This window comes from Varanus komodoensis, unplaced genomic scaffold (assembly GCF_004798865.1).
Source record: "Varanus komodoensis strain SLA01 unplaced genomic scaffold, ASM479886v1 scaffold82, whole genome shotgun sequence".
NCBI lineage: Eukaryota > Metazoa > Chordata > Lepidosauria > Squamata > Varanidae > Varanus > Varanus komodoensis.
Genome location: NW_025336508.1, coordinates 2061093 through 2075148, shown reverse-complemented (window position 1 = coordinate 2075148; position 14056 = coordinate 2061093). Strand labels below are relative to the sequence as shown.

Genomic DNA, 14056 nt, shown 5'->3' with positions numbered 1-14056 from the left:
AATGTAAGCCAAAGGAGAAAACAAACTCTCTTGCGCCCCCTATGGGACAATATTGAGGGTCAGGACTTACTAGACTTTGCTAGCAGGCAGCCTTTCTGAACATCACACTCTTCATGCCTCCCTATTCCCACTGTTATGCATGTGTAAGTAAAAAATAATAATTAAAGTAATCTTGAAAATTTGACAAAGATTAGGAGGGATGAAAAAATAAAAATTTGTTTGGCAACCATGGGCAGCCCCTCTGAGGTGCTACTGGGGCTGCCAGGGCAGGATTGGCTCTTCCCCAGAAAAGGTAAAGTGGGAAAAAAAGCAGCAGCAAGTGCACTAAGCACTTGTGATCACAGTGGGGTGTTGGAAAGTCAGTGCCAGTTGCCCCCAGTCACTCAGGAGCGCTGGGCAAAAACAGCAAGTGGGTTTTGCTGCACTTGCCAAGTGGTTTAGTATCTGGTCCCCAGTACCCGCAATGGGGTCAGTCGCCCAGATTTAGAGAGCATGAGAACCCATCATGGGTACCACAAACCCAATTACTAACCAGGGGGTATCAGGGCGGCTTGAGGGATGGTTTTTGACTAAAATAAGGGTCCTCCTCCTTTCTGGACCGGGCTTGTGAATCCTACTGAGTCCATACGGGGCTAGTCCTGTGCACACGCTTCCTCTCTGCGTCTGCCCACGTCTATTCCAGACCAATTTCCTTTGCAGGCAAGTGTAACGCTGCCTCAGCTCTTTAGGCATGCGAGAACTGGGAAGAATGTGCCGCCTGGCATTATTTTTAGAGCAAAGTATAAAGAGCAAGGGCTTCCACATCCTCCACCCTGGACAAAATTTCTTGGCTCTTTGAAATTTTACAGGCATGTTGGGATTCGTTTTGGCCAAGTCCAGGGCAACATCAGCGATACACTTCACTTCATTTATAGCCAGCTAGCATCCTGGATGTCAAAAGCCACAGCTACTCAACTCCTAATTTCCACAGAAGCGGAAACAATACCAACCTTACTTTTAAAGACAAATTGTTATGATAATATTGTAAGTTCACTCTAGGATAATACAACACTCTCCTCCCAAGTGCATTGGATGCGATGCACAGTGAAAAGATTCACATTTCAGAAGGATCCGGGTATAAAGGAATCCACTGGCCGCTTTTATCCAAGAAAGGCTATCAGAACATGGCAACTGCTCTATCAAACTTGGGACCTTTTTTATGATTGGCTGGAGAAACGGGACTTGGCTTAGATTTAAAGATGCTTTTAAATTTTTATAAATTGATTTGAATTTGATTATAGAATGTTAAAAAGATACGTTATAAGGGGCTGACCCAGTACGTCCGATGTATTTGATGACTGATGTTTTTAGTTTTTAGTTTAAAAATTTTAATAAAAATCTTTATTAAAAAAAAGAAGAAGGTGGCAACTGCACTCAAGCTCTGCTGGTGTGTTTTCTGTGGGCATCCACAGGATGCTGGACTAGATGAACCCCTGTTCTGATCCATCCATGGCTCTCATGTTCTCCATGCCATGAAAAAGGTGCTTCTCTTGTTTCCCTGCTGGATCAGGAACTTTTGTGATAAACTAGGTGGCTTGATCTGGCAGAACAGGTCTCCGGGTGAGGCGACACCAGGACGGATGCAGTGGGCTAGTCAATTACGCGGACAAGTGACCGGGCACATTAAAGCAAGGCAAGTAGGTGGTTTCTGGAAGAGAAGTCTCAGAGGCGGCCCGGTCAAAACACAGACATGGAGTCAGACACAATACAGAGGAGCACCTGAGCGAACTGAGGGCCCGGCTCGTTCAGCACTATGTTGGCAGAGTGGCCAACCAGCTGCCCCTGGGAATCGCACAGGCACGACCTGAGTGCGGCAGCTCCCTCTTGCCCAGCTTCCCCAGCAGCTGGTGTCCATGCACACTAAGAGACCTACAGTCCAGCCAGCAGCGTCAAGGGGGAGTCCAAGAGTGAGTCGCACAAAGCGAGAGCAGGGAAACGAGAGGCAAGGCAGCAGAGCTGGCAGACTGATGCAGTTCCGGCACTAACTAGGCTGCAACTGACAGCTTCTACCGCCAGAGCTTTCTGAGCCCCACTCAGAGCTCAGCTGCAGTTTGCTATAGCCCTAAGAAGTCCTATTGAGGGGGGGGGGGGGGGGGGGGCTCACGAGGGACCCCTTCCTCCTGAGAAGTTCTCCTTTGCAATCAAGGCAAGAATGTCTTTGGGGGCGGAGGAACTGCTCAGCCCTGTCACTGCCACCTGCGAGATCTTGTCTGAAGAATCTGGTCACCGGATCCTGGTAGCCGTGGGGTGCCCTGACCTCTGAAAGCTTTAGCTCCTCTTCTGAGAAGGGTTCCACCAGTGGGGGTGTGACTGCGAGGAGGCAAGCCGCATTGCTAGGTCGGCGGATTTTCTCCAGGGGGAGAGCCAAGCTTGAATATTTAGTTCCAGGAGAAGACAGATGTGTAGCTGGGAGGCCAAGCCAAGTTCAGTGCCAAAGAGCACGATGGAGCAAGACAGGAAAACAGGGTGTTTGCTTCTTAAAGGAAGTGCTTCGCTGCAGAGCCAAAATAGGACGAAGCTTATACAGGACCCGAGAGGGGATGTGACCAAGCATATGGTGATGGGGTGGAGCAAGGAGGCAGCTGCTGAGACTGACCAGTGCAGGATTTCCAGGGGGAGCAAGCATCCAAAGCTCTACAAGAAGGCCCTGAGTTCTTGGTCTTCACTGGACACTGACCTATTGGAGGAAATCTGGTACGTACGAGTAGATCCAAAATTTGCCGGCACTGCGAATAGATCCAGTGGGAAAGGAGAGCTGGTTCAATTAGAATTTCACTTCTCAAGGAACAATTCTGCTTATTCAAATAGCAATTCTCGTGAGTGATCCCTCAGTCACTCTTGTGGATCAAGAGTTAACTGGAACTGATAAGCTTCCTCCTCCTCCTCCTCCACAAAAGGAAGACCCTTAGCCCTCTTCTCCATGCAAAGATCAACATTTTTAAGTCCCAATTTTAAGCGCATTCCTGTTAGGGGGAAAAATTCCACAAATAATGTTATTACCCTAAGCTTATTTTTATAGTAAAATGTCCCCAAACAACTCCATGCATGTGATGTCAAAAGGACACCACAAACTTAAACATCTCTACTCAGAAGTAAATTCAACTGGGTTCAGGTATATGGAATTTCAGATATTCCACTGGGTTCAGGTGTAGGATAGCAGCCAAATCTAGTTCCATGGATCAGTTTTTGTTTGAAATACCCCATGGGATTTGTACAAGAGTCCAATACTTTGCATTGTCTGGGACCAAACCAAACCAAACCAAAAGGCAAATATCAACAGATTTCTAGAAATATTTTATGTTCCAGGCTACTTTTGAATATCAGAAAGAAAATTCTGGATGAACTTCATCCTCATTCACAGGACTGGCTTTTGTTTAACAATGGTCATGATTTACCCAGCTTTCCATGTTAATGCAAATTTCCATGTTAATACCCTCAATGCAAGAATCAGTTGATTTCTTAGGATATTTTATGTCCCACTTTTAGAGGTATAAGCTCCTGTGGGTGAAGTACATGAGGAAGAGTTTGTTCCTGCCCCCCACTGGTGAAAGTGGCATCTAAGTCAGTGACTGGCACCTCATTTTTATTATCGTCACACAGCCCATTAGAATTCCCCTCCCCCATCCTATTTGTGAGTCCGCTTTAATGAAAATGCACTAATGGAACATCATTTGGCTGCTCATAGTACAACAAAACGATCACTACTGAAATTTGAGCTCTTTAATTCATTTCCACGCCTGCGTGCAGGAAACATAATGAACAGACGTGGAAAACCAGAACCTCTGGCTCAGAAATAAAAGTCTCAACCACCAAGGAAGCAGAATGCTTTCTTGTACTTATTCAAGTGCAAGGTGAATTACCACAAAACTGTATTTCCTCACTTGGTGCCCTCTAAGTGTTTTTGGCCACAAACTCCCCTAAGCCCCAGCCAGCATGAGATGATGAAGTTTATAGCCCAAAAATTCTGGGGGGCACCAGGTTGCCTACGCCTGCCTTCCAAGAGGGGCTGAGCCAACACGCAGCTGGGCGCACCCCCGCATGTGGACCGGATTCACGAGAAGTCACCTGTGTGAGCAACGATACTCGCCAAAGGCCAGGCACACAAGCAGCAGGTAAGCAATGGGCAGCTTCTAGGGGAGCCACCAGCATCTCTTCCCACAGCGGAAACTGCCTCAAGAAAGGGCACTGCTTGTGAAAGGAAGAGCAATGCTCTTCAAACAAAATGGCCAACAGCTAGATTCTATTGCTAAGTTACTCCACCTCCCACTCAACACTGGGCTAAGGCCACCACAGCTTACTGTACAGCCATGCAAATATGACTGGAAAGTGGAATGCACTCACTCGCAGAGCAGAACATGAGAATCTGCCTTATGCTCAGGCCACTGGATCACTGGCCTAGGTTGTACTCATGGCTGTCTGTTGCAGCAGCCTATACAAACGGAAAAGGAGTTGTGCTGGATGCATCGGCCAACCGGAGGCCCAAGGACCACTCCACAAGCAAGACATGAAGCCAACAGCAACCTCCCACATGTACTTCCTAGTAACTGGTAGCAAAAGGAACACTGTTTCCGACATGGAACATAATACATAGTCATCGTGACTAATACTATGAAACAGCTCCTCTCTCCTTTGACGCCTCTCCTTTGACGCCTTCTTAAATAGATTTTTCCACCCTGCAACTAGTGATTTTAATTGGAAATTCCAGGAATTTAATCTAGAGCTTTCTGTGCAGGAAACAAGAGTTTTGCCACTGAATTACAGCCCTACACCTGAATTCTGATCAAGTCCTGACCTTTCATTCTATTGATGTAGTGCTTCGGGCACCTGGGTCACGGATGCAAGTTTGGCTCGAGAAAGAAAAAGAAACCAGCCGTTTGGAGAAATAAATACTTGTGGGTCCTCCAAGTTAAAAAAGTAGCAGTATCCTCAGTTGCCCAGATCGTAACAGGCACAGAGGGGAACCCCTCCAGGCCCTGCCAGGGTCCCAGGAAGAGAGGGGGCCTGCCGCTCCACTTGAATATTGCAAAGGTTAGTATTTACAGCCTCAGATGAGGCGACGGGGGAGGCTGCTTTCAGCCTGGCTACAGCTTTGCTCCCACCTCTGCCCTGAGAAGCCCCCACTGCAGCTGCCTGCTTGCCTTTGGCAAGGAGCGGGCCTGCTCCGCTGGCATCTCCTGTTCTTTGGAGATGCCCAGCTACAGCTCTGCCCAGCTGTGTGCTGGGCAGCACTGTCTCCCTTCTCTTTTCAGGGCAGAGATCTTGCCTTTCCCGCTTTGCTCTCAGGCAGCAAGGTGGCAGGACTGGTTTTCCTCGCTGTTTTGGCTGTCCCACTGTCTGACTAAACTTTCTGCAATTTGCTTGAGACCTGAACGGTTTCACTTGCGACGGTTTCCGCTGTCCACTGTGCTGGGAGTTGTTACAGCTGAAAGGGGAGGTAAGAACAGATGAGCAGCTGCTGACCGCAAGTGATGCCTCCCTCATTACTAAGCACCACTTGAGGGATCCCTTCATCCCTGACAGAAGCCTTGTGTGAAATCAGGTGAGGCCTCTTGCGTCTCTACTCATTCTGTGCTGGATCGGACTGAAGAAATTTTCTCAAGAAACACTCTTGCTCCATCCAACTGCTTCCTACTGGGATTTGCTTTTCTCCAGCTTGGAGGCTTCCAATTGGTCACTGCTGCTTGGAAAGCACACAGAATCCTTCCACTTGTCCCAACACCAACAGACATTAGAGGGATTGACGGTCCAATTCCTGGACAAGCTGAGTTGCCTTCTGTGAAGGAGGCCAAAGTGCTTCTCTGCCCAGGACCACTCTGGGAGCCACTGCTCTTGCTGCCTGGATACAACTGCAAGTCAACTTCCCTGTATGGTGGAGGGCCCTCTGGGAGGAAATGAGAGAGAAGAACAATAGCCACCCAGGATGAGCTTCCAGACAGGTTAAGCGCAACTAGCCCATTACAGAGGCGGCAACGAAATGCGTCTCTGAGTCAGAAGTTTAGTTTAAAGCTGCAAATGTCAGAATAGTTCAGTCCTGTAAACGCAAAGAAACTCCTGGAAATGTATTGTCCTACTATTTCATTCTGCAACTGACAGATTTTATAGACTATGTGATGTTGCTCAGAAGTAGTGGCGCTGAGATTTCCTGCATTCCAGCTGCCAGAGTCCACGTCAGCCGCTCCACTGAGGAGTGCTGTGTGATCTGGAACGGAGGCTCAAGGCACTGCAGGAGGTTCTGGGGAATGTTTGAAGGTGCACCAGCTAGGTTTGCTTGGCCTCACCACTAACCTGCAAGAACTGAGAGCAATGCTAACCATCACGCAGCGGAGGGCAACAACGAACACATTAAGTGAAAGCAGCAGTCTAAGAGGAGCAGAAGCCCTAAAAGACTTGTCACAACACCACACTGGCTGGGTTCGCACATAATGCTGACTCTCAGTATGGGCTTTCGAATTCCAGGACATTCCTCTGGGTTGCAAACTGCGGGTTGTTGTTCTGTGCAAACCCAGAATCTTGGGCTGTTCATGGGCGCCTTTGCCAGGCTATTTCTCTAGCCTAGCCCCCTGCTTCCTAGAGTGATCCCCCAAGGGATTCTGGGAAGGCCACAAACAGGAGATGAAAACCACAGCGTGCCACCTTTGCCGCTTCCTTCCTGCTCCACTGAGCTAAAACTAGCATGTCCTTCCTGAACACACTTCCACACACGGAAGGGGGCGTGTGTCTATTTATTATAGCCCTACCCTATCAAGCGCGTAACACTGATGGCAGATCCCAGCAGAAAGTGCCGCCTGAAGCCATTCGAACGAGGAATTCTCTGCCTCCTCCTGTTGCCAGAGGCCTCTAAAAAGTGCCTGGGTGCAGCCTAGGGGAGGCGTTTCCTTTTCCCTGCTGGTTGGCAGAACTGAGGTTTGGGCCACCACGGATGAACGCGTGTGGAGCTCCGAGAATAAATCTGAGCCGAAGAAAATCCCATCTGCGCACCAAGCCCAGGGCTGTGCGCCCCGTCCCACACGGATGGCGCATAAGGCCACCAATGGCCACCAGTCACAGTGGCTATATATTCCCCTCCAGCACTGGGGACAGTATGATTGTTGGTGCCAGTGTATGGGGAACACGGGTGGGAGGATACTGCTGCACTCGTGCCTGCCTGTAGCCTCCCCAGGGGTACCTGGTTCACCACTGTGTGCGCAGAGCACTGGACTCCGTGTAGCTCCAGTCTGATGCAACGCAGCTCTTCTCTTAAGGTAAAAATGCTGGAGAACACAGAATTGGGTTTCGGGCCGTGATGGGTTTTTTTGTTGCTAAAGCAAGGTTTTAACTCTTAAAATGTTACGGGCAAGGATTTCTGATATCTCAGGAGCCTCTCTCACAAGCACAACCTCCAGGATCAAGTACAGGACTTCCACTCTGGCAGGGCTCTTTGGCCCTGCTTCTGCCACCTTCAGTGGGTTTTACCACACATTCCAGGTGTGTGCAGCCTTTTTAAAAACCCAGCCCCTGACTCGGGGTTGCTAAGTGGTGCTTGAAACCTGACACAATAAGCTTATTCGGCAGCAAACAACACACGGTTAACCTAACTATTAACAGTAGGTTAACCGTGGATTACCTTAATTGGGTGTTGAACATTAAAAATGGCCAAAGAATGCATGTAACCAATTGTGGGTTACTTAACTTGTCATTTCCTGCTATTGTGTACAAAGTGGGTCAGGGAAAAGGCATTCCGATCCCTCAACTAAGCATAATGCGGAAAGACATAGGTGGTTGTTTTTACAATTGATCGAGCAGTGACATTACACACACCAAAGAGTCGGAACAACCCAGGACAACTGCCAAGCCCTTTTGATTTAAGCTTCTTGCTTAGTGCTTCTATATAAACAAGGAAGCTCATAAACGTGGAAGTTCTTGGATGTCTTATGATACAGGTGTCATATTTTAAATAGTTAAAAGCTATTCTGACAAAGAATTTTATGTTTTCAAATGCGGCAACAACTTCACACAGAAAGCCTTTCCCAGAAAAACCAATATTTAGCTGCCAAGCGCAAAACACTTTCTTTTTTTACAGTAAGTCTATTCCAGGAGATAATTCCCTGTCGTAGAAGCCCTGCTGTATTACAAAACCCTTCCTGCAGACAAAATAGGAAATGCTCATACATGCGCTTCTTTCATTCACATCAATGAGAGCCGGACAATGGCAAATGTGCCTCATTTTACAGACAGAGAAGAGAAAAACAGGAAACGCATGTGCAGAAGAAGCGGGAGGACCTTCCAGACAGTGCTAGCAGCACTACCGAGAATGTCTGAGCAGTATTCCGGCACATGGGTCACCAATGAAATGGCGCATCACCAAAAGGCAAACGCCGTTTTAGGCTGCCTGGTTTTAGACTGAAGCTTCTTTTTGCCCAGGTTGTGATTGCGGATAGCTACCCCAAATCTATACCAGGTAAAGGAATTGTGTTCTTCCGCATAGGTCAGAAGATCAAGTTAGAAGTAAAAACTGGGACTAGAAGCTGGAACCGGAGGCATGTCAGGTATGAAGCTATAAGCAGGGGAAGATGCCTTATACAGAGAACTTCAGCTATGGGCAGTATAGAAATGAAATGAAATGAAATGAACGGTAGGTAGGTAGGTAGGTAGGGCTTGCTAATAGTGGGTTGCCCTATTGCTAACAGTAGCTGACAATGATGCCTACCTAGGGAACCAGGTGGGGGCTCAGAGCCCCTGATATATTGGAAAGAGCCACCTCCCTGGCATACCACACCTGGCCAATCCGGCAGCCTCAAGGCACCTGCCGATCACAGTTGCCCGTGTTGCGCACCCCACTGCCACTGAGAGCTCTGAGGCCAAAGTGCCCACAGTGGCTTACTGGGAACTGGCTTTGTCTGCTGCAGATGAAGTTTGCAGAATTCAGCGCAGAATTCTTGACAGCAACCACAGTTCAAAAGCTTGAAACGCTGCAAAGCTGTTAAGATGACGAAGAATTCAGAAGACAAACATGGAAGGTACAGGGGACAGGAACCGGCCATGCTTGCCTTTGAGACAAGACGACTACTGGGCGCCAAGATCACGTCGGCCATGCAGGAAACGTGCTGCCAGAATTGCCCACCCCATGCATCACACATGAAGCCATCACCAAGAGCTGCGAAGCTCCAGGAAGACTAATACAGGCAAAATTGAAATGGGGAGTTCTGCAGTCAAGCCTACATCCCTTCTTTGAAGGTTTTCAAGGAAATATGGCAAAGAAAGCATGCTTTAGGTTTTGGCCATCCCACTTTAGGGATGGATGACTCATTACAGCTTTCCCCAACATGGGGGGCTCAAGATGACTTGGACTGCAATTCTCACCATTCCTCTACTGGAAGCCGCAGTCCAGCAAATCCTGAGGCCCCAGGTTGCGACATCTGATCCATGGATTCCCACTCCCACTCCCGTGGTTTCTGCATATTCTTTTCTTGCAGTGATTTATCAGCTCTGTACCAGGCTGCCTCAACCCACTCCAGCCTTGTGCAATCAACATTCCAGGAGTTCGCAGAGATCCACATTCAGCTCATGAGCTCCTTAGAGCAATGCCACTCCTATGCCTCCATACAGCCAAGAAGCCTGTGTTACAAAATCACAAACTATCAGAACAGAAAACGCAAAACGAAATCCATGACACCTCAAAGATGCACAGCTTACGTTGGTTTATCTGGATGAGCTACCAGGCAAACCTGTGGTCTACACCATCACCATCTTCCTCCTCCTCTGTTCATTTAAATTCATTTCTATACCTCCCAATACCAGAAGCTCTCTAGGTGGTTTTACAACAGTTCATAAAACAATACAATAGCCAATCCAGCACCGTTCTTTGTGCTAATTGCTAATCAAAATGAGAACAGCGAGACAAAACTACGTTTCAGATTAAAACTCAGCTAAATGACCAATGGAACAGTTCCTTCAACTAGGTAATCCAATATGTAAGTAATGGACATATTGCAAATTGGTACAAGACAAAGACTCCCGCAGTCCCTAATCAACTGTCCCATGCATATTCTCCAAAAGACAGCTGCCGCGCTTGTGATAAAATATCTCTAATTATGGATTTAAGAAATGGCTCATCAATCTACAGACTCTAATTTGGAAGAGCTTCTGTTCGAGGTGGGCATCATCCTATTTGCAAAATGCAAATGAATTATACTGCCACTCACTCAACTGCTAGTTTCTAAGCCTGAACTTAACAGGAAAAAATGCACCATCGGTTTGCTAGAAGACAGGCCTTGGCGAACTAAAAAACAGTGAGGCAACCGTGCGTACACAGGAACAGTTGGTCGTTTGCCTAAAGGTTTCTAGTCACCAAACATTCTAAAAATGGGCACGTTGGAACTTTCAGGGCAAGGATTTAATTCCCCCTCTGAGAAGCATTTGGGGGCTGGATTCCAGTGGTGGATGGCTATCTGGAAAAGCCCAGAAGAGTCAGAATAGGATCTGAGGCCAAAGCTTCCCCAGTCCTGCTCTAGACTATTCTCCAGGGGGCTGTCAGGGAACTCGGCCTCTAGTTACTGAGCCTTGCAAAGCTTGCTGTCATTTGAGTATAAGCACCCACATTCTCACACCTTCTGAGAAAGAGGCAACAGTCTGGTCTAATTTATAAGATCAGACCGCAGGTCAAACTTGATTTAGCAGTGCTAGATGTTCATGCGCACACGCTCCTTGTGAATTACTGGACTGAAAACACCCTTACAAAAATCAAGTTTTCAAAGCACACCAGCAAGTAACTGCTCCGAAAGAAACCTGCTCGCCAAAACAACGATGGTTACAGGGCTGCAGAAATGTTACCTTCTTCACCTGCATACCTCCCTGGCTGGAAACCCATCGCTCACCTTTGGACAGAGAATTTCTGTCTGCTGGATCATGATGAGGGCAGAGGCAATCAGAGCGCCTTGACGCACGTAGTTCACAGGATCATTTGTCATGGGCTCCAGCAAATTAATTGCTTCCTGGGGGGTTGGGGAGGAGAAAAGAACACACAGAATATTAACCTTATTACTTTTCAAACACCAGGCTTTTGTCAGGGTTATCAGATTAGGATCTTCCAGCAGGCAACAGAATACAGTGTGGCTTATTGTATTGGTGGACTCTGCCCACCACACGGACAATAGGGCAAGGGGCAGGAGAGCACAATCTGTTTTAAGGCACCTGCTCAATTCACTCCCAAAAGTTCAGGGACGTGTGATATTTGCCCCCTTGTTTAAGGAAATCTGTACTTCTTGGAAGATGAGGTGTGTAAAGTATTAAGTTGACAACTTGTTTAGTGTTATAAAGGCTGCTTACTTTAGACATCACCCTTTTAAAAAGTACCATCAATTTCAAGACTGTGCATGGGGAGGTGTAGGGTTACTGGAAGGCCTTTCCCGCCTCTGACAAGCTATGCCAGCCTGGGTCTGGATGACACAACAAGCTGAACCTGGGCAGTGACGATGGAAATTGTGCTCTGCAAAATGAGGCGCAGAGGCTCATGGCGGGGGGGGGGGGGGGAGAGGTAGCAAACACCTCAAATGCCATGCAAAGGCCCAGGGTGGGAGCTTTACCTTCTCACACTCTTACATCAGTGTGAAGATATTCCCAAGGGCTGAAAGGAACAGGGGGTTTATGCCTGAAAAATTCAAAATTCAAATTCAAATGCTCCCCTGTCCCTTCAAGTACTGGCCCTGATTTATTTATTTATATTTATATTTATATTTATATTTATTTAGGAAGCTTCTATGCTGCTCCATTTGCCAAAGCCTCAGGGTGGCTCACAACAATAAATAAGTAATCACAATATAAAAACAATATAATTTGCGTCAACCTAGATGACACACATGACGATGTCAAAACCTCATGTTAACTACAAGGCAGGCAGATGTCAAGTGTAGCTCTTGGGGTTCGCTTTTATTACCAGTTTCACTGCATGGTCTCTCCAAAACCTTCAGTCTAATTATGCGAAGTTGGTTTTTACAAGGCCAAGTTGTATTTTTGTGCATTTATTGGTCGAAGCCTGATCTGCAGCACCACATGAGCTCACAACTATTTATAGAGGATGCATGATGGAAGTGCCTCTTCAGTTTAACTAAAAGCTTAACTTCATTTCCAATCTCCTAAATTCTAATATATTAACTTAGCCATTAAAATATGTTGATGCAAGCCCCAGAAGACACATGGGTATAAACAGATGCTCACGACCCTTTGTTTTAGAAATAAACAATGAAGTACAGAGCTGCAGCCAGGCAGGTTCCATTACCCTGCCTGCACAAATTATGGAGAAATAAAACAGACTGAGACAGTATATACCAAACAGTTGCCCATTTTTGTCCAGTACAAGCAGAAGTTGGCCATAAGCAGAGAGGAAAGGCCAAAGGTGTTCTGCCCTTCCTCAGTCGCTAGCCTTGCCTGTGGGCCCTTGCTCCTGTCCTTGCCACAGCTTCTGAAACTGATTCTGCGATAGGGAGAGAGGCTGTAGAGTCAGGTCAAGCCAGGGAAAGTCAGATGTCTCGAAACTCACTCGCTGGTGATCCAGGTGGGGGTGAGATGTTGATACAGCCTCTCTCCTACAGCTGAGACACTAGACTTTGAGGGACCCTGCTGCTCGGCCAGAGACATCCTCCGTGGCAGCAGGCAGAGGTCTTTTCAGGAAAAGGTGTTTTGGAGGGTGTTTTTGGAGAGCCGTCAGCTAAAGGGAGCAGGCCGGAGGGGTGCAACGGTGGCCCAAGAGCCAGGCTTCCCTGACAAGCCTGAACGCCCGATGATCTGAAAAGCCGGAGCAACCTGAAGTAAACTGTGGGGGTGGTATCACGGAAAGCTTTCTGCTTTGGAGCCATCAACCTCCTGGAACATGTTCTGTATGCTGAATCCAGGGATTCTTGGTTTCTTGTTGTGATATTGATGAGCTGATTATTGCCTGGCAACTTTGGTGCGAGCTGTTCGCTTAGGATCCTTATGCAGACTCCAGAGGGTTGTAGCTAATAGCTGGAATTACTGCAGTGAAAGGTTTTATTTGAAGCTTTTGCCTCAGCTCCAGGAAGTCAGGTATCAACAACTTCCATTCTTGGAGATGTATGATCTGCATGCCTCAGCTACATCTCTCTTGGACTACTGGAATGCATTCGGTATGGGGCTGCCTTTTAAATTTGTTCAGCATGCAAAGAGAGCATGCAAAGAGAGTTCCAGCTGCCGGGCTCTGTAAAAATGAAATAATTTCTATAATAGCCTTCCACTTGGAAGGTAGACCAACTTCTCCCATACGAGGTTGCCCAGTTCTTAAGACCTTTTGGAGAAGCCCTTGTTTCAAGACTGCTACCTTCAGAGACCTTTGTGGACGTGACCAAGGGAGAGCCTTTTCCGTGGCTGATCTCAAACTGTGGGATTCTCTCTGGGGGAAGCTCGCTTGCTCCCCACTGCCAGCTGGCAAAGAACGCTTTCCTGAAGGAGGTCTTCAGCTTGCAGTTCAGCTTGTGGGGCTGGCTACAGCTTTTTCGTGTTTAATTTTGTAACAATTATGTTCTTACTGCATTCTAATGTATTGTGGTTTTAATCAATTATGCCTGCAAGCTGCTTTAAGTGCCATTTCTGGAAGAAAGGGGTATGTGGGGTGTGTGTGAAAAATAAATAAATAAATAGCCTAGCCTTTCCTGAATTTGTGCCCAGCAAATGTCATGGATTACTGCTCCTATCAACCCCAGCCAACATGGCCACTGATTACACTCACAATGGGAGTTGTAGTTAAACACATCTGGGAAGTGCCAATTTGGGAGAGGCTCTCATAGACTCTCAGGCACATAACCCCCTACATAGGGGTCAGCTACACTGTCACAGGGAGGAAAGGAGGGTCTGGAATTTCACCAGTCTAAGAGACAGTTTATTTAATTAATAAACCTGCATTTTCACATCCCAAGGTGAATAAAAGAGACATCTAGATTAAAAGCAAAATCTTACTTATGATGTAATAATAAACACTCTCTCTCTCTCTCTCTCTCTCTGTGTGTGTGTGTGTGTGTGTGTGTGTGTG

At 47.2% G+C, this 14056-nt stretch overlaps 1 protein-coding gene across 2 annotated transcripts in view; it reads right to left on the bottom strand.

Annotated features, from left to right (window-relative positions):
* Positions 1-14056, bottom strand: part of PSMD1 (proteasome 26S subunit, non-ATPase 1) — a 99881-nt gene that overhangs the window by 21392 nt on the left and 64433 nt on the right. For both annotated transcript variants that reach the window (XM_044456191.1, XM_044456192.1), the window contains exon 18: positions 10893-11009. In XM_044456191.1, the coding sequence (XP_044312126.1) occupies positions 10893-11009 (117 nt within the window). The remainder of the gene's footprint in view (positions 1-10892; positions 11010-14056) is intronic.